Consider the following 27436-nt stretch of genomic DNA (forward strand, 5'->3'; position numbering starts at 1 on the left):
CTTCTAGTGCATTCCAATTTCCACACGCCTCTGGGCTGGTCCCTAATCGAAAAATGCTTCCCCGCCTTTATTAGAATGAATATTAAGTTTCAGATGTGTGATAGAGCCATCATCCATGCTATCCTCTTCTTCCATAGCTATATTATCACTCTCCAAACTTAGCTGACTGAGATGAAACTCTAGAAGCAGCTGATTTGAGCATTTGCCTCGCTGCTTCTACCGCATTGAGCTGCACATAGGTCATATAGGCCTGCACAGTTTCCAAACCGTACCGCTCAATCAATTCTTTGATAAGGGAAATACCACTCTGGTTCGCAGCTACTTGTGCATGTAGATCTAATAAACTGTCTTCAAGCAGGCGAGTTCCAGGGATTTTATGTGTCGATTCATCAGAACCGGGAAACAGGAGAAGGTTAACAATTCCATCTTCCTGAAAAAACCCCTTCTCTACAAGCTTAAATGCTTTAATTGCAGCTCCTTCTTCTCCTATTGACTTTCAAAAGGGAGGCATGCTTCCAGGAGTAGTACCCCAATCTCTGCATGATGCCCTCTACATGCAACGAAAAAACCAGTTTCCCATAATAAAAAACAGATGTGATGACAGTGATGTCAGGAAGATGGCTACCTCCAGCACTAGGATGATCGGTGACCAAAACATCACCTTCATTAGACTAGGTTTTTTTTTACTGACTATACGTGGGTTCGGTCTTAGGACAGGTAATATAACCAGGGTCCTAAGCTTCCTTGCTCTCAAGAATTGCACTGACACTCAAACTGTTGGCTTGAAGATTAGATTTACTTGCACTATATTTGAAAATTCATTCAATGACGATGAATCAGAAAAGTACAGCGAATACTTCCAAACAAGAAGAAGAAGAAGAAGAAGGAAAGGCTTGTCAATGTTTTCAAATAGTAAAGCAATTAGTTTCTTACCACTTTTGAAGGTTTTTTGTTTGAATGGCATCCTCCTAATTCTTACATGTGATTATCTAAAAGGGTCATTGGTTTGATAGAAAGCTTTGATTGAAACAATCTCTTAATAGTATTGAAAGTTTGCGCCCAGGTTAAATTTCCTTGGAATGTTCGGCATTGACTCTTGAGAAAAAAAAAAAAAAGAACACGTTCATCTTGTAATTTTATTCCATTGAATGTCAATGACATGAAATATTCATCATGTTATTCAGATCTCATTACTAAACAATGCATTATAGTTTTTCACTTAATTTGTTGTTACTGAATAATGATGATTCATTATATTAATTATAATGATTTATTATATTAATTGTATGACTCGATTCAAGAGTTTATTTAATTCAAGACGAGTTTATTTAACTCAAGGCTTAAATTAAGGATTGAAAAGGTTAACTCACAGATTGATAAACCAATTTATTTATTTTTTTAAAAAAAAAAACATGAAATGATGCCATTTTTTAAAAAAATAATATTTTATATATAAAAAAACACAATACCTAATATCTAGTTTATATTTAATAATAATTGCATTTATTAAGACAAGATTTCGAACTAATTGTAAGACTTGTCAAATTGACATGAACCCCTATAGCACATGATAAAAGGGGAAAAAAGAAATTATCAACTACAACTAGCACAATCATAGGATAGGAATAAATTGACCATCATTACCTTAAGTTTCCCTTAATCAATCACATAAAACTACTTAATCAGTCACATAACACTACTTACATTAGGATGTAAAATCATTGAAGCCTTGCTGCTCGCCTTGACGTGCTTTTGTTGCCGGATTTGAGAAATCTGGCGTGAGCTTTCAAGTCCAGAGTGTCAAACTGACTTCGCAGTTTTTTGCTCGACTCTTCTATATATAATCCTCGAAGACTTAAAATACCTATCAAAATGTGTTTGATTGGTCTCGTTTCTTTCTTTTTATGAATTGGACGCGATGGTTTTATTAAGACAGTAAGAGTTAGGAATTTAACAAGAAAGAACTGTCAGCCAAGCAGCTATCCATCAACTATTTGGAATCATCTGATAGTGCTCCAGTGAATTTTGCCTCGTTCTTGATATATTTAACATTGATCAGGGAGAACATTCTTCAACTGCATTAAAATAGCCATCGGCAATACTCTTACTAGGTTTCAAGTCATCAAAGCTGAAAAAACTACCTGATCATGACGAGGCAAAATGGCAGATACATCCGCATAAAAGGTAAAATCTACGCAAGAATTAATGTTAATTGTACAATGTCAAAAGGTAACAGTAGGCCAAAATGACAGAACTGCTGCTGCTAAACGAATAGCTGTACATTTGGATGGCCAAGAATTCTATCAGTGACCTCTCGCACAAAAATAATAATGGATAGTAGCACGATCTCATATGCAATTTGTCAATACTTCTATCTCTACCAAGAAGCAAGGCAAAGCAATACTCAATTTATGCAGAACTTCCAGATATCGGACTGTCCACTATCCTGTCCAACTTCTTCTCCAAATGGTCATCCATAATTGCCATTGCCCCACCAGAAAGTAGATGGTGTGGATGTCAGATGGTTGTATGGAGCACTGGTCTTGCAATGAGGTGAATCCAATTTTGTGGATACATTGAGAACAAACGAAGTCTACCCCAGACAACCTATTGTGACACCAGAATAGAGGATTTTAGGAAAGCTAACCGGTTCTTGGTGAGTTTTATCTTCTCCTCTGCTTCTGCTGCCTTTTCTCGAACCCCACGGACAACATCCTCAGGAGCTTTCTCTACAAACTGGAGAGTGAGGCAGATTGTAAGCATATTGCACAAGTCCACATGTCAAGAGCTATGAAAAGTCATAACAGTTTCTAATTACATTAAGATGTGCTACGGCCTAGAAATTATAACCTTGGATTATGCATAATCCATAATAAGTATGGTTCAGCAATCCCTTATTGATTATTATTGTTATTATTTATTTATTATTATTATTATTATTTTTGGGGGTGGGGTGGTGTTCCGTGGAGATCTTTGGACATAAATGCATGTATATGTAAGAGCAGAAGTTTATACTTTCTGGGAATTGAGACGAGCAACAAGCCCGTCATACTCCACTTGCATCTTGGAGAGGCGCTTTGAAAGGCGTTCTGCTTCAACAGAGATATTGACCATATCTGCAAGAGGAAGGTAAGCTTCCAGTCCCTCGCTAGCAACCAGATGTACCGACTGGTTTGCATCCCCTAAAGCACAATAGAATTTACATCCATTAGAATATGACGTTCAAAGGCCAGTCATATAAGTGAAGTGAAAAAAAAAATGATAGAAGCAAAAATACTATACACGATTTATTTCTGTCCCATTGACAAGAAATAAAACAAAAGGCAGAAACAATGCACAAACAAGAAAAATTGATTGGGAAATAAACATGCCTGGAGGAGAATCTGCGAAATGGATATTTTGTAGATCTAGCCTGGAAAGAAGAGCTAAGACTTCCTTCTCGTTCTGCAATGACAGGTTAATGACGTGTGTATAAACAGTGTCTTGATAATCAAGTCTACTATTCAATCACCTTGCCTAAACATCTGTAGAATGCAAGTGAAGAATGCTATAGCAATGAAGTGTGTATAAACAGTGTTAAGAAATAGTAAGATGATCAATGGGCATATTACTTTTCCTTCTATCAAATAGAAAACATAATATTGATGAAAGAAACAGAGCTAAACAGATAATGAGAGTATATATCTCTATCATTCACAGCAATTTATATGAATGGTTGAGAGAGGACCATTTCAAGTTTCAGAATATAACTTGGAACTAGTTTTCATGATATGAAAGGGCATTTACAAGTTATAATCAGTTTGGGCAGCAGAAGCTTGAGAATCTATACGTGCAAGAGTTCTTCCTAGCTTTACTGAACAGAAGGCCAGCATGTTGCTGCATGTTTTATCTGTAGTCCTCTCTTTTCAGAATTTTTAACATCTCTACTGCACAAAGATTTCTTTTAGCCAGGGGGGACCCTGGCCATGAGCTCAGTAGGTGCTTGTAGAGGTGGGGAACAGAGACAGCATATGAGCCTATTGGAGTTGAAACGTATAAGGTTCAAATGTTACTATGCCAATCCAACAAAAATCAAGGACCAAGAAAGAATGCTTATATCCCTGCTTGAATATGCAACTAAAGCTCTAGTTAGAACAGCACACTCATGCCCACCTAAAAGACAGTTTAAGAAAATAGAGTGCACTTACAGATATATATTGCATGACTTCTTCACTTGCAACTATAGATGCAGATATACGCTTGGCTGGCTCAACTGAGTATTCTGCTCGAGCATTGCGGATTGCTCTAGTCTAATTCACATGAGAAGATGAAATCATTATGCTTGTACTAAAAACAGATGAGAAATAAATATAAAATTTTTCACAGGATGGCAATTGAGTGTACAAGAAATGAAAGTAGTTGTGTACTCACCAAAGCTTGGAAATTTTCAAATTTTTTTATGGAGTTGGGAAACCGTGGAAGTGAAGTCTGGGGCCAAGGAGACACTATAAGTGCTTCTTTTGGGCCGGGGAGTGCCTGTAAATAAATTGGAGGATGTCAAGAATAAAAAAAAAGCATCATACAGTTGTTGCATCTGTACCAAGTTAACAAAGTGACATCACAAGGAACATATTGTATCAGTTTCAAACTCAAAGAAATGATATTTTAAACTCAAACACATAATATCAACTTCTAAAATAAAAGCAGTGATCTTTAAACTCAAATCTCAACACAGTCACTCAAATGAGTCCAGTTGAATTAAAATAAAAGATGGACTGAGAAGAGATATTGATGTAACCTCTAACCAATAAAGCTTTGAGCAGAGCTGAAATGATTTATATGCTACAAAATTGTTACCTGCCATAGTTCTTCAGTGACAAATGGCATGAATGGATGTAGCAATTTCAATACATTTTTGAAAACATACAATAGAACCGCCTGTGCCTCTGAACAAGCTGAATCAGCTCCAGACTGGTAAAGGCGAGCTTTACTGGCTTCAATATACCTGGCCAAGGTATATCAAAAGAAAGCTAATTATGGATTATAAATTAAGATAACAAGCACCGCATATACCTAGAGTTCCACACCCAGTGCACATAATGTGGCAAACAAGATTCCAAGGATTTCCCTGGTTTTATCATAAATATAAATGATGCACAAGTATGAATGTATGCACATGTTTTTGCATCATATGGATATGTGCCAAATAGGAAAAAACTATGAGTTTCACCAATAAAGAGTGACAAAACAAAACAAAGAACTGCTGACATTTGCCCACTTTGTGAATCCAACATTTTAAGGGATCAATTGTCACTTTATCTAAAACATTTGTTCTGAAAACTAGCTGGATAATTAATGAAATTCTTATTCTTCAAAACAGAAATTTAAAAGGCTGACAACCATGTGACATAGATCATACATACATGTACTAAATCTCAACCACTATATTTTGTCAAAGGTGCAGCCTCTCCCTTATATCAAATGCTTTGTATTGTGATGTTTAAATTGAAGGCTCATGTTTAAGATTCCAGGATCGGGAAATTTATTCATCATCTAATGTGCCTCTATTCAAATAAAGATAAATACTTTTCAGAAACAAACTAGATAGATTTAATGTACCAATCAGCAAAATCACTCCAGAAGAAATCATATATTTCCCTCCCAACATCTCCAAAGAAAAACTTATCATAGCTAGCTGTGACCATGTCAATAAGCACATGAAGTTCTGACACCTGAAATTAAATGAGGTCATTAGTTTAACTATAGGTATTTGACAACAGACACGATGCCTCATAGCAATTTTCTTACCACCCAACATTCCGGTAAAGGTAGCCTGAGAACAGACTCCTCTTCGTCAAACTGCAAAAGGAATAAAATTGATTCAGTTTACTGAACAGGGCAATTCCTACAGTAAGCATGGAAAACGTGACCAAAAAAAAAACCCATGTCCTCTCATAGAGGGCAAACAGACCTTACAATTCTTTATAGCTTCCCAAGCAGATACATCAGTTTGACTAGGCATATTCTGTAGCACAAACTTGCCTGCATTCCATAGTTTGTTGGTGAAGGCCTTGTTGGCAGTCAACCTCTCAGTAGACAAATTAAGGTCCTGGGTCAAAAGTAAGTATTTAGTAAACGAACAGCATCTGATGTAAGCTTGAAATCATCCACTGAAAAGGAAGGTAGACAGGCTGCATATATATATATATATATATATATATAAGATGCCATTAAGTCTTGAAGGAGCAGTTTCAAGGATTATAAGAAAAGAAAGCAACCTGGCCAGCAGTTCCTAGAGAAATAGTGAATCGTAGAGCATCAGTGCCAAACTCTTTGATTGTATCAAGGGGATCTATTACGTTACCAAGTGTTTTGGACATTTTCCGTCCCTGAAAAAAAGACAATAGGATTTGGAGGTAAAAGTGAGGATAATACATGCAAGCTAAACTATTGGAACAGCAACCGAGTAAAATGCTAATAATCACAACAGAAAAGCCAACGTTGGTCAGTAATCCTTGCAGTAATTATTTTTCCATTGTCTTCATAAGACATGAGATGCTGTACATATCCATGAAACTGTACAAGGATTTATGAACCAATACATGCATATGAAAAAAACTACACACTTTACTAACCTGTGAGTCCCGGATAAGCCCATGAAGATAAACATATGAGAATGGAACAGTCCCAGTAAACTCAATTCCCATCATGACCATCCTTGCCACCCAAAAGAACAAAATGTCATGCCTGTTCAAACAACAGAAACAAGTGTCAATGGCAGCAATCAAGAAGTAACAGATAAGCCCATGGAGGAGGAAATCTGACAACAATGAAAAGGCAAACAGTGACAATAAAAGCCATATTATCAAATGAGAAAAAAGAAAAAGAAAAAGAATTCATTGGTATTAAAAATGGTTCCCCACAACAGGAAAGACAGTCATCTCGTTATGAAGCCAGAAGGCAGGTAAATCACCAAAACTCTTAACATCGTCAAATAGATAAAACTGACTATGTTATGACTCGGGCATGGTTCTACCAAGACAGGTGCCGGAAGGAAAGGTTTTGAGAAAGTTCTGCCCTTGAACATTTTCCCATGATGTGGTTCGTCGAAAAGAAAAAATGAGCACTAGTTACTGCAAGCCAAAACTTTTATGGTGTTTTTACCATCGTATCAAGAAAATAACTGATTATTATTCACTTCTTTAATGCTGCAAATTGTTTCCAGCCTATCTTATACCAACAAAGTTAGCACCCGTAGTCAATAATTATGATGCAGAATATATATTCCATCAGAGTTGGCAATTATCAGCAAAAGCCAAATCATAGCAGCAATGCACTAACAAGAAAACCATGACTAATTCTGTGATGAAAAGATACAATTTTGAACACTCTCCTGTTCACTGTCCATGTTCACTCTATAAACGAGTAAGGGCACAATATACAACCCAAAACACCAAAAGCTATTTTGCTCCATATTCAGCGTGTCATAGATTGAGGCTTGGATGCCAAGCACTCTGAATATTCTTTTAAAACTGACCAGGTTAATTCAAAGTTTCAAACTCCCCACTCAGCCAAACTGGTTAAAAAGTATCAATCCAACTTAAATGTTTCAAAAAATGATTAAACTACAACCAAGATAAAAGGACAAAAAACAAACCAAAGTAGCAAGAGTCAGCAAGAGAAGAACATACCCAGTTTCAAGCATTGTTGTAGGATAAAACTTCTTAAAATCCTCTGCTGAAGCATCTGGCCAACCAAGAGTACTGAATGGCCATAGAGCGCTGAAGACGGAAGTTGAATAAATGAGGCTAAGGAGAAGGAAATTCACTTCATTTTACAATGATAATTCCATGGGGTTATGTGGAAAAGGTAATTCCAGTTACCCATGGGTTCTTATGAAATTATTAGAAAGTGATGAAAGATCCAAAATTCCCTCAAACAAAAATTAAATGATTGATTAAAGCATGCAGGAGATAGGAATAATCATCAAGGTTTCCACAATGTACAGAAATGGCACAGATTTATTATCCACGCATAATCTGAGGTAACTATCTTTTTTAGCAATCTTTATCCCTGTATCTAACCAGCTAGATTATCTAAGAGAAAAACTGTTTGGGGGGAGTGGGATTGACTGAAAGAAGAAAAGCCCATGCAGAAGAAAGTTTGGTGCTTATTCTTCGCTGTTGGCACTTCTGGAATCCGAGTCAAAACCATTTGCTGCTCTAGACATTTCCAAGAGAAAGTCATTGATCGATTAAACTCTTCTATCTTTTAGTATAGAATTTAAGTATTGATAATAAGAGATAACAGATTGTGACTCATTGAAAAACAAACCTTGAAAACCAAGTATCCAGAACATCTGGATCTTGATAAATTTCGACATTTTTCCCATACTTCTCATGAGCTTTCTCAAGAGCTTCATCAGCATTCCTTGCAACTATGTAATCTTCTTCACAGTTTTTTCCTACAATGTACCACACAGGTATGCGGTGCCCCCACCATAGCTGTCTGCTTATACACCAATCCTTGATGTTTGACAGCCAATGATTATAAATCTGTCATCAGCAAAAAGAAAGTTGTAAAAAAAGCACTTGACACCGAGTATAGTAAATAGTAAAGTGGCTTCAAATAAATAATCACAGGCTGACAGAATAAAAGGAAACTAATGACACAATGATACCCAGGTTGATGTATATTGCTTCAAGATTAATAACAATTTACATGGTTATGGAGGACAAGATAGGCCACATAGAAAAACTAATATCAAGCAGGATAGCAACTTACAGAAATTGGAAACTACTGGGATAGAAGGCTCAGAAAAGAGTCAATTTTTAAGCAAGCATGAGAGTAAGTCTAGCTGATCAACATACAAATCAAATGCAGACAAAAATGACAGAATTTGTCTTAATCTTGCATACCTTCTCAAATCTTTCAGGCATTATGGTTAACTCTCCTTTTTCAACAGCCCGAAGAGCCTTCTCAGCCAAGGGCTCCATGGTAACAAACCACTGTTTACTTACCAAAGGCTCAATTATCTATAAGAGGGGAAACAAACATCATGACATTAAAACTGCCAGTTAAAGCATTTTTTCACCTAAATTTAAATCCTCAATATTTGGAAGGGCATATGTAAAGACAGTATTAACGCACTTCTCCTCCACGTTGGGATCTAGGAACCCTTAAATTGTGCGGCTCCTTTTTGATAGCTAACCCGGTCTCCTCAAGTTCTGACCACAGTTTTTTCCGTGCCTCAAATCGATCGAGACCACTAACATTCCAAGATTTGTTTCCGCATGTTAGGCAAATATAAATTCTCCAGCACATAAATTCTTCAACTTAAGATAATTATTTGAAGTCTCACCAGTACAATCCAGCAACCTCATTAAGGGTTCCATCCTTATTCATCACATTAAGAATAGGGAGACCAAGCTTTCTAGCAAGATAGTAATCATTATGATCATGTCCTGGGCTTATCTTCAACACACCAGTCCCAAAGTCTTTGTCAACATGCTGCCAAAATAGCAATCGGGTTATTTTTCAGAAACTTTAAACTTGCTTGAAAGAACACAAGTCCGGGTTATAGGTGCATGGTTGACACAAATTCAACAATTACAGAACAGTAGGGGAATTACCAAGAAAAATATATCATGAAAAACAGCTAAAACAAAGCAAAATGCACCAAGTATCATAAAGCATGCTTTTACCCTGTCAGCGATGATAGGTACATGGCGGCCATATGTCATGGGTACAATTGCCATCTTCCCAATAAACTTAGAATAGCGGTCATCCTGCATAACAAATATATATAATAATGTATATCAAGTTATCAGAACTTATGTAGACCTGAGTCTCATAAAACTGTATATAAGAGAGTGGATTAAACAACTAACTAAATCACAAGACATTTTATGATATCTGAGCCACCTCCAAACTGTAAATACTACAAGTAGCTTATCTGTGAAGTGCTTCAGTTTTACCACAAGAAAGAGAATAGTAGTACATCTATTTCATCTTTTGTTTCAGATTAAAAAACTAGGATATTTCTGTGACTAAAGAATGCATGGATATGCATCTCCACAAAATTGTTCAGTAAATAATATCCACACTGAAATTATGGAAATAAAACCCCGAGGTTTCGTTAGAGGGCTTGCACACCTTATCACAATTAGAATGACCATTATACTGTTAGATCCTCAAAAATCTTGAATAATAATAAGAACTGGTTGATTGTTATTTTTTTTCCCCTTTTCCTGTGATATGGCAACAAAATTATTGTCAATGTTTCACACGCTTCTAATGATGAAAATTGACAAATTTTTGGACAGCTTATCACCATGTTGGTACTTATTAACCTATGCAATGATAAGGTATGTTCCTTAAATTTAGGATCTAAATAATCGATTGAATAACTATGTTACTTTGTGTCCTAGTGTGATAGTTTAAATAGTTAATGTAGATTGCATAATTATGCCCCTACCTTGGGATTCACAGCAATAGCTACATCACCAAATAAAGTCTCAGGCCGTGTTGTTGCTACTGTCAAGAAGTCACTCCTACAAAAGGAAGTATAAAAATTCCAATTTGCATACTGTAGCAATCTTCTAGAAGCTGTGGCAACATGGTCAAGTTCACGAAGCAGTAATTTCAGAAGTACAAGAATGCAAGCAGATCAAATCACCGACACAGTACCCAGATAGTAAAAAATATGTTATAAGAGCAAAAACAAAGCAGTACTTACTTTTATTGATGAGCTGTTAGACATCATTTACTTACAGAGGAAATGAAGAAATAGTACAAGTGAAATCTCTGATACTTACTGTCCAGCAACTCGATACTTGATGTGATATAAAGTGCCAGGTTCCTCAGAATATTCTACTTCCTAAGCACAAATAAAAAGAACTTGTGTCAAACTATATTATTTTTCACAATAACAGCAATCAATTGAAGCTGTAACCCAAAAACAGCATACCAAGTCTGAAACAGCAGTCTGTAGATTAGGAGACCAGTTAACCAAATACGAGCCTGGAAGAAAGTACAAATTTCGTGAACTATTTATCAAAGCAACCAATCACTGTTTAATATCCTAAATAGTAGAATACCCTGCACAGTTAAATACACAAACTGAAAACAGGAAGCAGAAAGCAGAAAGGAGCCCCCTACTCTTTAGCACCAATGAACTGGTTTAATCTTGTAAACAGGATCAGACTGCAAGAATGTGGATCCCCCAACCCCTTTCCCCTTTAGTGGAAAAAAAGAAAAAAGAGTTCAACCAATAAAAGTATGATACCTTGATAGATTAGGCCTTTCTCATGAAGCTTGATAAAAGCCTCAATCACAGATTCTGCAAAATTAGAAAAAATGGTGTGAGAATAAGGGAATATCTGATAAATGCAGTTTTAGAAGGCACATAAGAGGTGCTTGTCAGGTACAAAAGCATGAGGAGTCCTTTTTCAAATGAAAGTCAAACAATGAGCAGAGAAAAAAAAGAAGAGATAGATAGCACCCTAGCACTTTAACACTACCCATAAACTATCCCCAGTCAGATACAGTTTTCTAGATTGGCCACTGTTCTACTTCTGCCAGTAAGAAAACTGCCTTACGACTTAGCTGCTCATCAAGGGTGAAACGCTCTCTGGTCCAATCACAGGAAGCACCGAGTCTCTTAATCTGATTTGTAATAGTTCCACCATATCTGAAATCATAACAAGTCAAGTCAAGGAAAAAAAAAAAAAACCATAGGAGGTGGGGTGCCCTGAAAACTGAAGCAACAGCAAACTTAGCAGTAGAAGTAATCTGAAGTTGGATAGGCAACCTTCAAATTTCAACTTTTTTTTTTTTTTGTCAGCGGGACAAGGACCTACTGAAGAAATTAAAGATGAAAGAAGAAAGGAGGCAGTCATAAGAAACAAAGAAGCTGAGCAACAATTAGCAAACTTTAATTTTAGAATCTATAGAAGGGTGTGGTTTGTTTTTCAGATCTCAAAACAAATGTATTAAAAACATAATAATCAACAAAAGCATTCATACCACAAAAACATGCAGACCACTGCCTAAATTTGATCTCCAACAACACATTACTTGTCACCTAATAGCTTAATTTCTATTAAATGTCATTACCACTTCAATTTTTATGCCCCCAATCCTCAGAAGTTCCCTTTGATTCTTTTGATTACACGTGGTCTATAAATATTTTTGGAATCAGAAACATGTGGCCAAAAATTGAAAGCTGGAAAAAAGAAAAAAAGATGTCCAACACAGAAGAAGGTAATGCCATGCTCAATCAGAAAACATAGGTCATGTAAAGAATTAAAACAGGAGTAAGTGTGGGATAAATACTTCTCTTTCCACTCCCAAACTCGTTTTGTGAACTCATCTCTGCTCAGATCAGTCCTTTTGATTCCTTCAGATGCAAGCATTTTCTCTACAACCAACTGAGAAAAGAAGTGCATTTATTCAAAACATACAAGCAATTCAAGCAACATTACATCAGAAACTTATCGCCAAAATCACAAGTAACAGGAAAAGTAATGGAAAGACTGAAAATAAATACCCCAAAAGTACGTCAAATCTGATTTAAGAGTGAAATACAGCTTAAGAGGGAGGCCTCATTTCACCAAGAAATACAGCTAAAAAGTTAGGGAACAAAGTTAAGGAGAAGCTCCAACACTAACAATAGTTTTATGGAAGAATAAGTGAAAAATGGAATTTTTTCTGTAAAAATTCCCCATTAGGAGAATCAATCAATACACTAATATCAGTAAAATAGTCAGTCCATAGACAAACCTGAGTTGCAATACCGGCATGATCAGTACCAGGAAGCCACAGTGTTGGTCTTCCCTTCATACGGTTGTATCTAACCATGATATCCTAACCAAAAAGGTCACCAAGTTAGGCAAGGGAAGAAAATTCAAAAGGCAGAAAAGGTGATATACAACAGACTGCAGGGAAAATGTAAATGTAATCATGATATACAAAAAGCACACCACTTAATATTTATCAAACTCAGTTCTCCAGATTGATTAAAATGAATCAAGAGCATAATATCATGCTGAAATGTCTGTAAAATGGTAAGTGTCCTCTGCATATACTATGTATCGAAAAATTTAAATTGGTGTTGATGACATAGGATGAGATGGCCAGAAAAACCTATCAAATAATTGATGCAAAATATTAAAGGGAGGTTTAAAGAGAAAAGTTAACAGAAAAGCAAACGAAAGGGTTTGATAAACTTGGTGTTCTTATGCATAAACATACTCCATCCATGAACCTTAATTTTATTTGTGGGTTTTAACATTTGCCTTCCTTAAGACAAGCACCTTTTTCTACATTCTTCTAGCATCATTCACAATAAACGTCAGCAGTTTAGGTGCCTTTATATCATCTGCTTTTGTTATTAACTTTAGATGATAAAATTCAGACAGAATCATTCCATGTTACATCACTTATATCTTACTATCAAAATATTGCTCATTCACTTAGCCCTTGAACCCCACTATTAGAACCATAAAGTTATGATATTTGCTTCTTTTATTTTTTATTTTTTTAACAATACTTCAACTATCTTTTCTGCATGCCATATAACTAGCAACTACTGCTAAGATTTTTCACTATAACTGAGTCATCAACCCATTTTCACCCTGAAACACAATGTGGTCAATTTTCTTCATAAATGACTAGAGTCAGACAATGTGTTATATAATTAATGACTACGTAATTCAATGATCAAATAATGGGTAAGTACATCAACAAGGGTGTAATGCCCGTAGTGAGATATCATTTCCATCTATCATTTAGAAGGATGACCTAAGGAGACAAACTAGGTGCTTGCACACTGCATAAAGCCCCCCACCAACACACATGCCCCCCTTTTCCTAACCTGATCTAAACAATGTTGTTGAATGATGGAAAGTCAGCAAGACCATTACCAAACAACTGAACTAAGTGGTGGCTCAAAAGCTGTAGTGTGGTCCTACTATGGTGTACAGGAAAGATAAGTGAAAACGCAAGTCATAAATCAATTAGTTTAAATTCAGTTCCACAACCTCAAGAGTCACAAACATTGCATGCCCCATGTGCAACGAACCAGTAACATTTGGAGGTGGCATTGATACCACAAAAGGATCACTCCCCCGGTCAAAAGTTGGCTTAAAAAATCCTTGAGATTCCCACCTAGCATCCAACAATTAAGATGATGTTACCGCTGAAAGAACATATGCTAAGACACATTAAGAAGTAGCACAGCACCATTTGCATATGAGAATACCATCAAGTAAAACATTTACAAAATGTAAGATGAAATTAGAGTATGTTCAAAAGAACAGTACCAATTGTATATTCGTTCTTCTGAAGAAAAATCAAACGACTTTGCATTTTCTGGAGAAGTAAATACACCATTTTCTGTTGCAGCAGCAGCAACTGAAAAGCAATAAGAAATGTGAATAAGCTCCCAAAACAAATTATATAAACAAAACAAGTACTAGTTTGCTTAAATCCCAATTTTTCTCTTCAACAAATTCACAAACCAAGAGATAAAACATACATTTTTTACGTAATTTCCATTTTCAGTTCTTTACATTGTTAGTTATCTGATACTTTTAGTGATCTAAAGTGATAGGAAATGCTATAACAGGCTTCAGTCTGTTTCACTTGATCTTCAACGACCCTTGGTCTTGTATTTTTTATCATTTTTGCAACTTCAATTCACCCTTTGATCCTCTCTTCGATACCAATTTGTCAAGAACTTAGGAAATTAACCCTCGACAGTTATGATTATGACAGAAAAAACCTAGAGAGAGAGAAGAGTAAGTTCTGTATTGTATTCTACTATGCAAATTCTGTTACAGCAATCACTCCTTTATACACTACTAGTTTTGGCGGGAAGAAACCAACCAGCTATCTTTCACAACTAATCAACTAAGTGCATTGATATGCTAACATACTACTAACCCTCATTAACACTCAACGCAGTCAATTATTATCAGCAGTTGATTGCATCAGGCTGCTAACAATATCAAAAGGTTCACTCTTTGCGATTTCAATTTCTCTTGGGACAGAAGTAAAAACCATTTAAAATCAAATATTATTTAAAATCAAATATTAATTAACAAAAGAAGAAACTCATTTTCTATTACCCACAAATTTGAAGCTCCAAGCTTCACATAATCCAAAGTATCAAACTTTATGGTCCCAAATTAGGGGATTAAAAGATTGTATAATTTAAAGTTTCAAACTTTAAAAAGATTTAATGATGATGGGATTACCTGTAAGGAATCTGAGTTTGGTGAGAAGAGGGAAAGGGAAGTGAGAGAACTTGATGGGGCAGTGGCGTCGTTTAGAGAAGAGAAGAGGGTTGAGTCTGTGAGCAGAGGAACAGGAAGAGAGGAGAAACGGAGAAGAGAGTGTCATTTGAAGTGTCATGTTTTGATGGGAATGTGAAAATAGATGGTGGGTTTTGGAGAAGCGAAGGGCAGGAAGGGAAGGGACAAACCCTGTGAAGGGAGGGGGAGATGCGGATAAACCCTGTAATTGAATAATAATTGAAATATAAGGTTTTTTTTTTTAATATTGCATTTGAAATCTAAATAAAAGAATTAACAAGAAATTATAAACGAAAAACACCCGGGTCAAGGGACAGCCCACACAGCTGGTCCCTGTTTTTTTAATACAACATCCTAATATTGTTTTTGAAAAAACTACTTGTCCATATTTATTGGAGTTTTTTTATCAGAAAAATATATATTTTTATTTATTTTGATTCTAAAATATCTTATAAATAAGTTTAACACCTAAATAGATTAATTTTTTAATTAATTTTTTTTTAAATTGCTTCAAAACACAAATTCAATTCACAACAAAATTATCTGTCAATTTTAATCTAGATTTTCAGACAAGCTAAAAATATAAAAATATTCATACAAAAAAATTTTTATTTAATAAAATTTATCATTAACATCATAATTAATTATTTTAATAATTAAAATATAGCAAACAACTTTCTTTTCATTTCATTATTATCTAAAGAGTTTCTTTCTTATTTTTAAATTTAAAGATTAAAAAATAAATAAAATAAATTTTTAAATGAAAACAATAATTATAAAAACTATAGAAATTATAAAAAAAGGAACAAAATTGGTGCGTCAAAAAGTACTTTCTCACTTGAATATGTGATTAGCTAGAGGTTTCTTTTTATTTTATGTATTGATTTGTTTTGTTGATTTTTGCTTTTATGAAATAAATTTTAACAAATTAATCATTAAATTGATTATAAAAAATGCAATTAAAAAATTAAAAAAAATATATAGTTAATTGTATAATGAAATGCCTAGTCCTTTTTGTTTATTTACTGGAAAGTAGTTCTTTTTAAGTGAATTCCAGAAAAATAAATTTTAGAAAAGTAAATTATTTTCTGATGTTTGGTAGTGTAATGAAAAATAAATTAGAAAACATTTTCCAGTACTTGGTTATATCATGGAAAATAAATTGAAAAATAACTCATTAATATTTTATTTTTCTCAAGTTTATTAAAATAATAAGAAATAAATTTTACAAATTAAAAAGCTGAATGTGAATGAAATTAAAAAAATATAATTTCATAAATTATCTTAAATAAAATAAATAATATAAATCAAATCTAAAAATAAAAGATGAAGAAATTAAAATAATAATAATTAACATCTCATAAATTATTTTAAATAAAATAAGTAACAATAAAAAGAATAAGAACTAAATTTGATAGATAAAAAATTTCAATTAAAAAATAATAGTAAAAACGTAAATAACAATTATAAAAATAAAGATCAAAGTTAATATAAAAATTAAATTTTAAGAGATGAAAATAAAAAATAAATATTTAAAATAAAATATATAAATCAATCAAAAATTTAAAGATCAAATTTGATATATTCAACAAATAATATAATATTTTTAAAATTTTCACAATTTTTATAAAGTATTTTTCTCTAAATGTTTCAGAAAAATATTTTTTTAAAAATTAAGTTAAATTTTTTTAACTAAAAAATATTTTTTGTTGATTAATTTTTTCTAATAACAAATAAATATAAAAAAAATTAAAGAACTAATTGAAAGCGTGTATAAAAAGGAGACGAACAGATAATTATGATGATGTGTTCCTTTGTTTAGTGGAACAAGAGCAATTCACCAACGTATATAATAATTTATCTAATAGACAAATAGCATGATTTTATATAGTGTAGTTCATTAAATTAAAATATATAGTGGGTTTTCTGTAACAATACTTACAATGCACCGGGGATGTAATAATGCTTTGTGAGTTTATTATTTTTTTGTTATTTTACTTTTTTTTATTTAATTTTTTTATTTTATATTATATTAATTTAAAATTAAATTTTATAATTTCTTTCGGTTATTTTTGTATATAAAACAAAACCAATGCTAGATTGTAACTAGTTTAGTAAAATCAAATTTAATTTTATTAATTCAAAATAATTTAAACTTCAAGGATTATATTAAAATTTAAGTAAATTTATAATTTTTTATTTTAAATTAATATGAATATCCGGATTAACTTGTATATATTATAATTAATTTTATAAATTTTAAAGTTAAGTAAATTTTTAATAATTATTATATAAATAATTAAAAATTCAAATTTAAAATTATAAAAAAAACAAACACCTAGATGATTGAGCCAGGTAGACTATGGACAGATGGTTCACGCATGTAATCCTAGTGCTAGTATGTGGTAACAGTTGCTGCCCAGTTATTGTGTGTGCGCATTCCTTCGAGCTCCTAAGATGGTCTTCTGCAATGCTGGTGGAATCGTTTCGACGATGACGTATTTATGAAGCGACACATATTAGTGTTGGAGGCCTGGTGTAGCTTTGATTATTATTATTATTTTCTATTCTCTCATTGGTTAGTCGTTTGACTTTCATTAAAATAAAAAAATAAAGTGTTATTTTTTTAATATTAAATTAAATTTTTATTTTTTTATTGTCTAATATTATATCGATGAGATATTAAAATTTATAATTTTTTCAGTTTATTTTTCATAAATAATTTCAATCTTATTATTTGAATTATAAATTTAGAAGTGATTTAGATTTTATTTGGATTATTTTTTTAATTATTTTTTTATTTTATTTTTCTATATTGAGTTGATTAAAAATTTAGTTTTATATTCAAAAAAAATTTAAGTCATTATGGTTTTAAAACTCAGATCACGGGTTTGACTAATTAACTCAAATTAACTCAAATTATTTTTTATTTTTATTTTAAATTATTATTTATTTTTAATTTTATTTTTCAATGTTACATTGAATGAAAATAAAATATTATATTTTTTTATTTGCTTTAAATATAAATATTTTATTCTCATGATTTTTTGGATCAAGTATTTAGTAAGTCAACTTGAGTCGATTCTAATTTTATTTTATATTTTTTTATAAATTTTTTTTCTTCAACATGTTATTGGATGTTTTTTTTTTTAGATTTATTAAAAATTTATTTAGATATTAAGTATCACCAATCAATAAACTTTTTTAATTCAAGAAATCATTAGAAGAATCTAATTCATCATTTAAGATCATGGACCAATCAATAAATTTATTATAAATCATTAAGTTTATAATCATCAAAGTGTGTGGCCACCAATTACCTCTCTATTTTTGACAGATCATTTCTTCCTACTAGCTAATAAAATTTACCAGCGTAATCATCCACATATCTATCTCCTTGCTTAGGTGTGCGAAGTCGCTAGTACAGAGTTTATGCACATACAAGAAGAATAAAAAATATTTCTTCATCTCCTCTCGGACACTAATTCTCGGTTTCCCATATGCCTCGAGTGTTCTCTATAATTGCTCCCATAAAACAAAGCTCGCTCGATGACAACTAACTTCAGTCTTGTCTACCTGGGGACATCATTGTGTCCAAAGGCTTTTTTAACCTCGTTCATCCAATCAATGATTTTTTTTACTTGCAAAGTCAAGAACCTTCACATGAAATCCAGAATCTCCATGATATTTTTCTCGATACAGAGGTTGTCTCCTCTACTTTAACCTCTAAAATGAGTTTTTGTTACTGATCATGTACCAATGACCACTCTCGTTTTCTTTGCATTAGGTCTGCTTTGCCACTTGTTGGGTCAATCTATAATCTGCCTCTACATGTTCTTCATCATCATTTCATACACTATTTTCTCTACAGGGGAAGCCTCTTCGTCCTATCTTGTCTTAGCTCTACTTTGCTATCTTTTCTAACCATAGTTAGTTAGCAACACACAACAAAAAAATAATCAAGAATCATTAGGTTTTAATATCAACTAATATATATATATAAAAAAGCACAAACACAATAAAAAAGTAAGGTAGAAAGACATAATTGAAGGCAAACAGGTACGTTGTCACTCAAAACTCGAATTTGTATCTTTATTACTAGATAAAATAATTATGATGTAATATGCTAAAAAATACAAGCTAAACAATTCTATTTATTTTAGAAAATTTCTAAATTATAAAGAAAAACTAAAATTACCAATTTTGATATTTAATTTTTTCAATTAAATTGGAAATGATAATAATAACTAAAAAAAATATACGAACCAATATAACAAATTCTTCAAAATGAATGTCTTTATAAATATAAAAAATATTTATACTTTATATTAGTAACTTCAAAACATATGTCAAGATAAATAGATACAGAAGCTTTTCGAACCGATATTTGAATGATCAAGTACCAGTTCATCCGTAAAAGAATACGAGGAAATTAAAGTAAAATCCAATTTAAAGTAATTAAGTGGATAATAATCCATGTAAAATAATTAAACAAATCAGCCATCCAATTGCAAAAAAGTTTGTATGGCTATAACAATAAATATTTACATTATTAGAAAAAAAAAGGTCTGAGGAAGATAAATTTTCAGTAAATAGAAAAAATAAAATTATATATAGTTCTATTAAAAAGTGATATGAATTTCTAAATTTGTTTTTCTCTCCTCATTATATTTATTTTTCTCCTAATAACGTAATGGAGTGAATTGTCTACATAATATTAATGATTTTTTAAATAAATAACAGACAACATGTGTGTGTATTAAATAAGAAATGCCAGCCATGACGATGATATATTCTCACATGAAAATTTAATTTAACAGTAATTTTGGATATATTAATTTTATTTTTAAAAAAATTATTTTTAACTTGGTAAAATTAACCGAGTTATGAATTCTCTATCCAAATTTAATTGAATCAATATCAAAATTATTTAAAATTAAAACTCGATGTAAATCGTCGATTTAAACAGTGAGACCAGGTTGGATTCAATGACTATTTTGAAGGCTGGGAGCATGAAGATTTTGACAGACAACCACAGTTCATGGGGACGGACGATGCTACCAGCTAGCCTACCCATATTTGGCTGTTCTTCACCTGGGAATATCGTCTCCCAGCACCGGGTGAGTCGCCAGGATTTCAATTTATAAAATGTTCACGCGTCACACAGCAACAGAAAGGGAAAGTATTCTCGAACAAAATCCATCCATACATTTGTTAACAATATGATCCTGGGATTTATGCGAGGAACCAACTAACCTAGAGCAACTTTAAAAAGAAAAAAAAAGAAATTGTAAAGCCTATCTTTAGTGATCTAGATCCTAATTAATTATAAATAATTATCAACTTCCAAAATTCAATGGAAGTAGCCTCGTTGAAGTGGATCACGATCTCAACCCTAATATAATAACATTTTTTTTTTCAAATTAGGGAAAAAAAATGAATGGAGAGATGTGTTAATTTGCTGTATTTGGCTTGGGGTTCGGTAACATGCATCATTTTAATAGCTTGCCTAAATAAATATCTGATCTAGCCGGTTAATGTGCAATTTGATTCCTTGAGATAATGATTTATTCATTATTCGATGGATTTCGATTATTACAATTTAATATCTCAACTTTGATTTTTATTAATTTTTTTATTTAATAATAATTTAGTTTATAAAAGGTATTTTGTTCTGAATGAATTTCTTCTAGTTTGTTTTGTTTGATTTTTAAAATTTTAAATTAAAATTGAAATAGTTTTTAAAATGTTTTTAACTAAATTATCAATAAAAAAACATGAGAGTTTGCTTCTTCTTCTTCTTTTTTTTTTAACTAAAATGAATAGAGAGATGTTTTTGTTTTGTTTTCTACTCATATCTGATTCTTTGGAATCTCTAACATGATTGAAAGATATTTAGAATATTCTTACATGATCATTTAAAATAAAAGGAAATTAACAAAATCCGAGAGTTTGCCCGTTTATAGCTAGCCTTGATCCTTCTTGCTTTGCTTGGATTTTATGATGAGCAAATTCTTTACTTGACTCTTCTATTTATACTGAACCTAAATCTTTTTTAGAATTTGATAAATCATCTATATCTAAATTAAATTTATTTATAAGAAATATTTTTTTTCTTATAAGTTGTCCTAGAAAGCCAATAATCACACAAGGGTCCAAAGCCATGTGAAAGGGGATTATAATCATAACTTAAAAACCATGCTCTCAGGAAGAAAATCTGTATATTTTCCTATCATCTTCTGCCATGTACACACATGCCATGTACAAGTAGCAAATCTCATCATTAAGAATCCTCAAGATCCCATCTCAGTGGTAGTGCTTCTATACCTTCTCCCAAAAACCCATTTCAGTCATGGCATTCTCTGTAACAATTTCTTGCTACGACAATTTACTTCTGAAAAAATCCATCAATGGCCTATACACCCAACCTAGAGCCTCATTAGACCACATCAAGTTCTTTCACATGAAAACTCAAGCAACCTATGCTGCAAACCCATCTTTCGAGCAATCGTTTAGAGCCCATGAAGAAAACAACAAGCCACAAAAGGTCCCTTTACCGCCATTCGGATTTAAGGAGTACATGATCCAGAAGGGAAATCGAGTGAACAAAGCACTAGATGAGGCAGTGCCCTTGCAACATCCCAGAAAAATCCATGAAGCCATGAGATATTCTCTCCTTGCAGGTGGAAAGCGTGTACGTCCAATTTTATGCATTGCTTCGTGTGAATTAGTGGGAGGAGATGAGGAATTAGCAATGCCAACGGCTTGTGCACTGGAGATGATACACACCATGTCGCTAATCCATGATGATCTTCCTTGTATGGACAATGATGATCTTAGACGAGGTATGCCCACAAGCCATAAAGTTTTTGGTGAAGATACAGCAGTTCTTGCTGGTGATGCACTCCTAGCACTTGCCTTTGAGCACGTAGCTAGAAATACCAAGAATGTCTCGTCGGACCGCGTGGTCCAAGCCCTTGCTGAGCTTGGATCTGCTGTTGGATCAAAAGGTCTTGTGGCAGGTCAAGTTGTGGACATTGAAAGTGAAGGTAAAGAAGTGAGTTTGAGCACACTGGAGTACATTCATGTCCATAAAACAGCAAAGCTTTTAGAGGCAGCAGTTGTTTGTGGGGCAATAATGGGAGGGGCAGATGCTACAAGCGTTGAAAGACTTGGAAAGTATGCTAGATCTATCGGATTGTTGTTTCAGGTGGTGGATGATATACTGGACATGACCAAGTCCTCCGAGGAGCTAGGAAAGACCGCCGGCAAGGATTTGACCAGTGACAAGGCTACATACCCTAAGCTGATCGGCATGGATGAGGCCAAGAAATTTGCTGCCCAGTTGACTGATCAAGCTAATCAAGAACTTGGTTTCTATGATCCTGTTAAGGCTGCCCCATTGTACCATTTGGCTAGCTATATTGCTAGTCGACAAAATTAACTGGGTTCATAATTATGCATGTTCAGGACTTCACCTTGTTTGTTTAAGGATACAATAAGATGTGTTGCTTCTCAGTAAATTCTTGTTACTGTATGATAACGATGAGAGAAATTAAAAAAAAAACATTTTTAATCATAAAACTCTAAATTTGATTAAACAGGTAATTTTGAACATGTTGGGTTTCATTTCAAACTAGTTTGAAAATTAATTATATCAAATCTAATTGATTTGATTAAATTGTATTTTATATTTTTTTATTTAAAATGCTATTGTTTTATTTTAAAAAATTAAAAAATTATTGTTTTAAATTAATCCAAAATAACTCAAAAAATTCTTAATCTAAGGTAAATGTACGTTAACTAAGTATTTGTCTGCCATTACATTAATTGGGTCATATTTTGAATGTTGCGTCAATAAATTTCATTGCTGATGAAACTATTTATGGTCATTATTCCCAATGATTTGAGAACCAAAAATAATTAAAGCAACAAATTATATGTTTAATATTTAGATCATAGCTATAAAATATGCCTAGAGGATGGACTTGAAATAAGGTTTGGATTACAAATTAAAAGAATTAAATCTGATTCATTTATTTAAAAAATAATAATAAAAAAATAGTATTTTATTAAAAAAAATTAACACATAGAGAGCTGAGTTTTTATTAGATTTTATCTTTAATTAGGTAAGATTCAGTCACTACTTTTTTTTTCTTTAATTAGAATAAGTTTAATTTATTTATAAATTATTTTTATAGAAATTAGAGTGGAAAAGTCAAATCAAGCAAATGATTTTTAAATCCTAACCCCCAATGACAATGCATCCTGTGATTTCCACAAAAGTAATTGAGTCCTTAATATTTTGGATTTCTGCAAAGATAGTCCCTCTCTTCAAATTTGTTAGAGATTTCCTTTAAAATCATAATTATTATCTTAGGAGGGACACGCGTCACAATTCTTATGCGCTAAATTTGAGTCAAAGTTTGACTATTGATCACCGACCCTTAAACTTTATCGAAAATTGGTAATAGAATTTGTTTGGGTATTGCATTGCCCTAAAATTGAAGACACAAGGACCTAGCTACTTTTTATCGAACTACAAGGTTCAATATGACTTGCTCTTTAAACTGCAGGGGCAAAACCCTCATCAACATTCTTTTATTATTATTATTATTATTATTATTATTTTTTAATTCTTAAAGAAGTGTCCTCCACCAAGATCCCATCTCAAGCAATCATGGCCTTCTCTGCAATATTCCGGAGCTTTAACAGTTCGTTTTTTCTCAAATACTCCATCAATCACCTTAAAAATCCACCAAAAACCCCACTAGGCCACCTCTATCTTTCCACCATGAAATTTGCAAGCTCGACTCTGAAGCAAACGAATCAAACCCAAGAAGTCCCTTCACTTGCATTTCAGTTTAAAGAATACAGGTTCGCCAAGTTGAAGCGAGTGAACGAAGCACTAGAAGAGGCAGTGCCTTTGCAACACCCCATCAAAATCCATGAAGCAATGAGATATTCCCTCCTTGGTAATGGAAAACGAATGTGTCCGATTTTATGCATTGCTTCGTGTGAGTTGGTCGGAGGAGATGAAGAACTAGCGATGCCATTGGCATGTGCTCTAGAGATGGTGCACGCGATGTCATTAATCCACGATGATCTTCCTTGCATGGACAATGATAATCTTAGACGAGGCAAACCCACAAACCATAAAGTATTTGGTGAATGTATTGCAATTCTTGCAGGTGATGCACTCCTGTCACTTGCTTTTGAGCACATAGCTAGCAAGACCAAGAACGTTTCGCCAGACTGCGTGGTTCGAGCCATTGCGGAGCTTGGTTCAGCTATTGGGTCAAGAGGTGTAGTAGCAGGCCAGATTGTGGACATTGATAGTGAAGGAAAAGAAGTAAGCATGAAGACGCTAGAGTATATTCATGTCCATAAAACAGCAAAGCTTCTAGAGGCATCTGCAGTTTGTGGGGCAATAATGGGAGGAGCAGATGATGCAAGCATTGAAAGGCTTAGAAAATATGCCAGGTCTATTGGGTTGTTGTATCAGGTGGTGGATGATATATTAGATGCAACCAAGTCCTCAGAGGAGCTAGGAAAGACAGCCGGGAAGGATTTGGCAAGTAACAAGGCTACATATCCCAAGTTGATGGGCATAGATGAGGCCAAGAAATTTGCTGCTGAGTTGGTTGAGCAAGCCAAAAAAGAAATTGCTAGCTTTGATTCTGCCAAGGCTGTCCCGTTGTTCCATTTAGCTGACTGCATAGCTAGTCGACAGAGTTAGCAAGGTTACTCTAAAACATCCGTGATTTTTGCAGGGTTTGTATACAGAGATACACAAAAAATGCCCTTTCAATTATTTTTTCATGTCCCATTGCAATAGATAATATTTTATTATTTTCAACAAACACTACATTCATTCTAAAATTGGTTCAAATTGCCTGCCTTCAGTGAGGATGGAGTTTGAATGTTGCTTCAATGCTGTATCAAACAGTAAGAGTTTGTTTCATGGAGAAGGGCTCCTCCGTATCTTCAGAAGGCACCATGGAGATACTTGTTTTTTGTTGCAAATTTTCTTTAATTCCACCAATGCAAGACAGCGTTCAACATACTTCACTCCATCATTGACAGGGAGTCGCAAACAATTGCCAAGCCTGCAGGAAGAAACAGGAAACAACTAGGATTCCTCCGCGGTCTAGATTTTTGTCATCTATAAAGATCTACGCAACCTCAAAAACTGATTGAAACTCTTTTCAGAGTGGGATCATAAAAACACAACAATTAGAAGGAACTAAACCATCACATTCTCCTGCTGTGCATGCCAAGCGACAACATCTTTATATGGTAAGTTACCCCCAAATATATCAAGAGCACTGCCCACAGTAAGATCCACGCATCTGTCTCCTGCCACCTTTATTCTTTCAAAATCAATCATTATTGTCACACCGCCAGCATAAGTCACAGGGATCTGACCCACCCAAACCGCAATTCATACATTAAAACAGTGCATAAAGACAGCCACATATTAATGCATAATGACCTGCTGTGCTGTGTTCTATTGAAAAAAGCTAGCATTGCAATTAAAAACTGCTAATCCTGGATTCAGTTAGAACTCCGAAGATCAGTTCCATGTCCATCAGAAACTACTAACCAATGGTTCACAACCACTTGCACACCACAGACTCCTCCACATCAACAGCTAAAGAGGGTATCAATTTATGGCAATTTTAACTTTAGGCATATATAAAACATTTCTTGGTTAGTTTATAGCAGTCATCCTGATAGGACCTGTCACCAAGGTAGATGGTTTCTTTTGCTTTCTACCATGTAGCACATAGATATTATCATCAAAGATGTCACGGCCCGAATCCCGGATCCATGACCGGCATATAGGCAAGGTTCCCCTCTAAGGTTTCATACCTATGCGAACCCAAACTTACACACAAACTTATCCTAACTCAATCAGAGTTTAACGCAACATTAATAACAAAATCAACTTCATAATATAATTGAATTGTCTTAATATAAGAGTTAATATAATTTTATAGTTTTGGAGCACTAATTAAACAATAAATGAGTAGGAAAATACAATAAAGCCCTTGATGGCTTAACGTGTGGGTATAAATGAATGAGGGGTAGTGTAGTAATTCAACAAAACATGATAAATATAAATAAGGAGTTAAAAAAAAAAACAACAAAAGAGGGATCTGGAAATTTGAGAGAGAATCGGCAGGAGAGAGAAGGGAGAAAGAAGAAGAAGAGGGGAATTAGAAGAAAAATAGAAAGGAGTTGAAGGAATTAAGTTTAAAGGTAAGATTATGTATAAATATGTGTTAATTAAGCTTTAATTTCAGTTTTGATAAATGTTAGGGTTTTGAAAATTTGTGTTTTGGGTTAATTGATGAATTAAGTTAAAAATTACCATTTGACCCTAAAAATTTGATAAAATTACAGAATGGTCCCTGGAGTATAATGAGGTGATCTGGACAGAAATGAGGATTAATTATGTCAGAATTTCAGTATAGTCATGGACTTATGATAATTTTATCTTTTATTATATGAAATTATCATAAGTCCATGACGAAATTCTGACCATAATTAATCCTCATTTCTGTCCAGATCACCTCATTATACTCCAGGGACCATTCTGTAATTTTATCAAATTTTTAGGGTCAAATGGTAATTTTTGTCAAATTGAAGGACCAAATTGAAAGTGTTAAAATTTCATAACTATACAGGAATTCTGCCCATAATTTATCTTTTATTCTGTTCAGAATCTCGGAATAGGCTCCAGGGACCAATCTGTAAATTTTCCAAAGTTTGGGGACTAAACTGTAATTTCCACAAATTGAAGGACCAAATTGAATTTTCGTCATCTTCAACCTCAAACCCAAAATTTTCACAGATTACCTACTGTTATCCCCTGATTTCTAACACAAATTCATCATTCAAGCAAAACCATAACTCAAAATCATCATTTTTATCTACAATCTCTCAAATTTAACTTAACAATTCATTACCCACAACAATCAACCCATAACATTCAACTTAATTCATCAATTAACCCAAAACACAAATTTTCAAAACCCTAACATTTATCAAAACCAAAATTAAAACATAATCAACACATATTTATATATAATCTTACCTTTAAACTTATTTCCTTCAACTCCTTTCTATTTTTC

The 27436-nt window shown here is 33.3% G+C and overlaps 3 protein-coding genes and 1 pseudogene across 5 annotated transcripts; 2 read left to right on the forward strand and 2 right to left on the reverse strand.

The window, feature by feature from the left end:
* Nucleotides 1-2108: 2108 nt before the first annotated feature.
* LOC105123463 (valine--tRNA ligase, mitochondrial) lies at nucleotides 2109-15489 on the reverse strand. Of its 3 annotated transcripts, none has more exons than XM_011023072.1 (27): nucleotides 15240-15489; nucleotides 14304-14394; nucleotides 14022-14148; nucleotides 12763-12846; nucleotides 12316-12410; nucleotides 11580-11671; nucleotides 11267-11320; nucleotides 10949-11001; nucleotides 10797-10858; nucleotides 10457-10532; nucleotides 9684-9767; nucleotides 9341-9489; nucleotides 9130-9247; nucleotides 8898-9014; nucleotides 8314-8534; nucleotides 7671-7760; nucleotides 6615-6726; nucleotides 6258-6368; nucleotides 5951-6088; nucleotides 5788-5838; nucleotides 5599-5711; nucleotides 4837-4984; nucleotides 4411-4515; nucleotides 4206-4289; nucleotides 3372-3444; nucleotides 3016-3182; nucleotides 2109-2736 (listed from the first exon to the last, which is right to left on the reverse strand). In XM_011023072.1, the coding sequence occupies exons 1-27, from the start codon at nucleotides 15394-15396 to the stop codon at nucleotides 2608-2610; spliced, it is 2901 nt and encodes a 966-aa protein (XP_011021374.1). In that variant the 5' UTR covers nucleotides 15397-15489; the 3' UTR covers nucleotides 2109-2607. The 3 variants fall into 3 exon arrangements, with proteins under 3 accessions (XP_011021374.1, XP_011021373.1, XP_011021375.1); XM_011023071.1 differs by having other exon boundaries at nucleotides 4188-4289; XM_011023073.1 differs by having other exon boundaries at nucleotides 4188-4289; nucleotides 11588-11671; nucleotides 15240-15342.
* A 5991-nt stretch (nucleotides 15490-21480) lies between these two features.
* On the forward strand, nucleotides 21481-22779 carry LOC105123464 (geranylgeranyl pyrophosphate synthase, chloroplastic-like). Its single transcript, XM_011023075.1, has one exon. The coding sequence runs from the start codon at nucleotides 21649-21651 to the stop codon at nucleotides 22738-22740; it is 1092 nt and encodes a 363-aa protein (XP_011021377.1). The 5' UTR covers nucleotides 21481-21648; the 3' UTR covers nucleotides 22741-22779.
* A 1150-nt stretch (nucleotides 22780-23929) lies between these two features.
* On the forward strand, nucleotides 23930-25110 carry LOC105123466 (geranylgeranyl pyrophosphate synthase 7, chloroplastic-like). Its single transcript, XM_011023076.1, has one exon. The coding sequence runs from the start codon at nucleotides 23977-23979 to the stop codon at nucleotides 25033-25035; it is 1059 nt and encodes a 352-aa protein (XP_011021378.1). The 5' UTR covers nucleotides 23930-23976; the 3' UTR covers nucleotides 25036-25110.
* Nucleotides 25086-27436, reverse strand: part of LOC105123465 (1-(5-phosphoribosyl)-5-[(5-phosphoribosylamino)methylideneamino] imidazole-4-carboxamide isomerase, chloroplastic-like) — a 6517-nt pseudogene continuing 4166 nt past the window's right edge.

Source organism: Populus euphratica, unplaced genomic scaffold (genome assembly GCF_000495115.2).
Source record: "Populus euphratica unplaced genomic scaffold, PopEup_1.0 scaffold10.1, whole genome shotgun sequence".
NCBI classification, from domain to species: Eukaryota; Viridiplantae; Streptophyta; class Magnoliopsida; order Malpighiales; family Salicaceae; genus Populus; species Populus euphratica.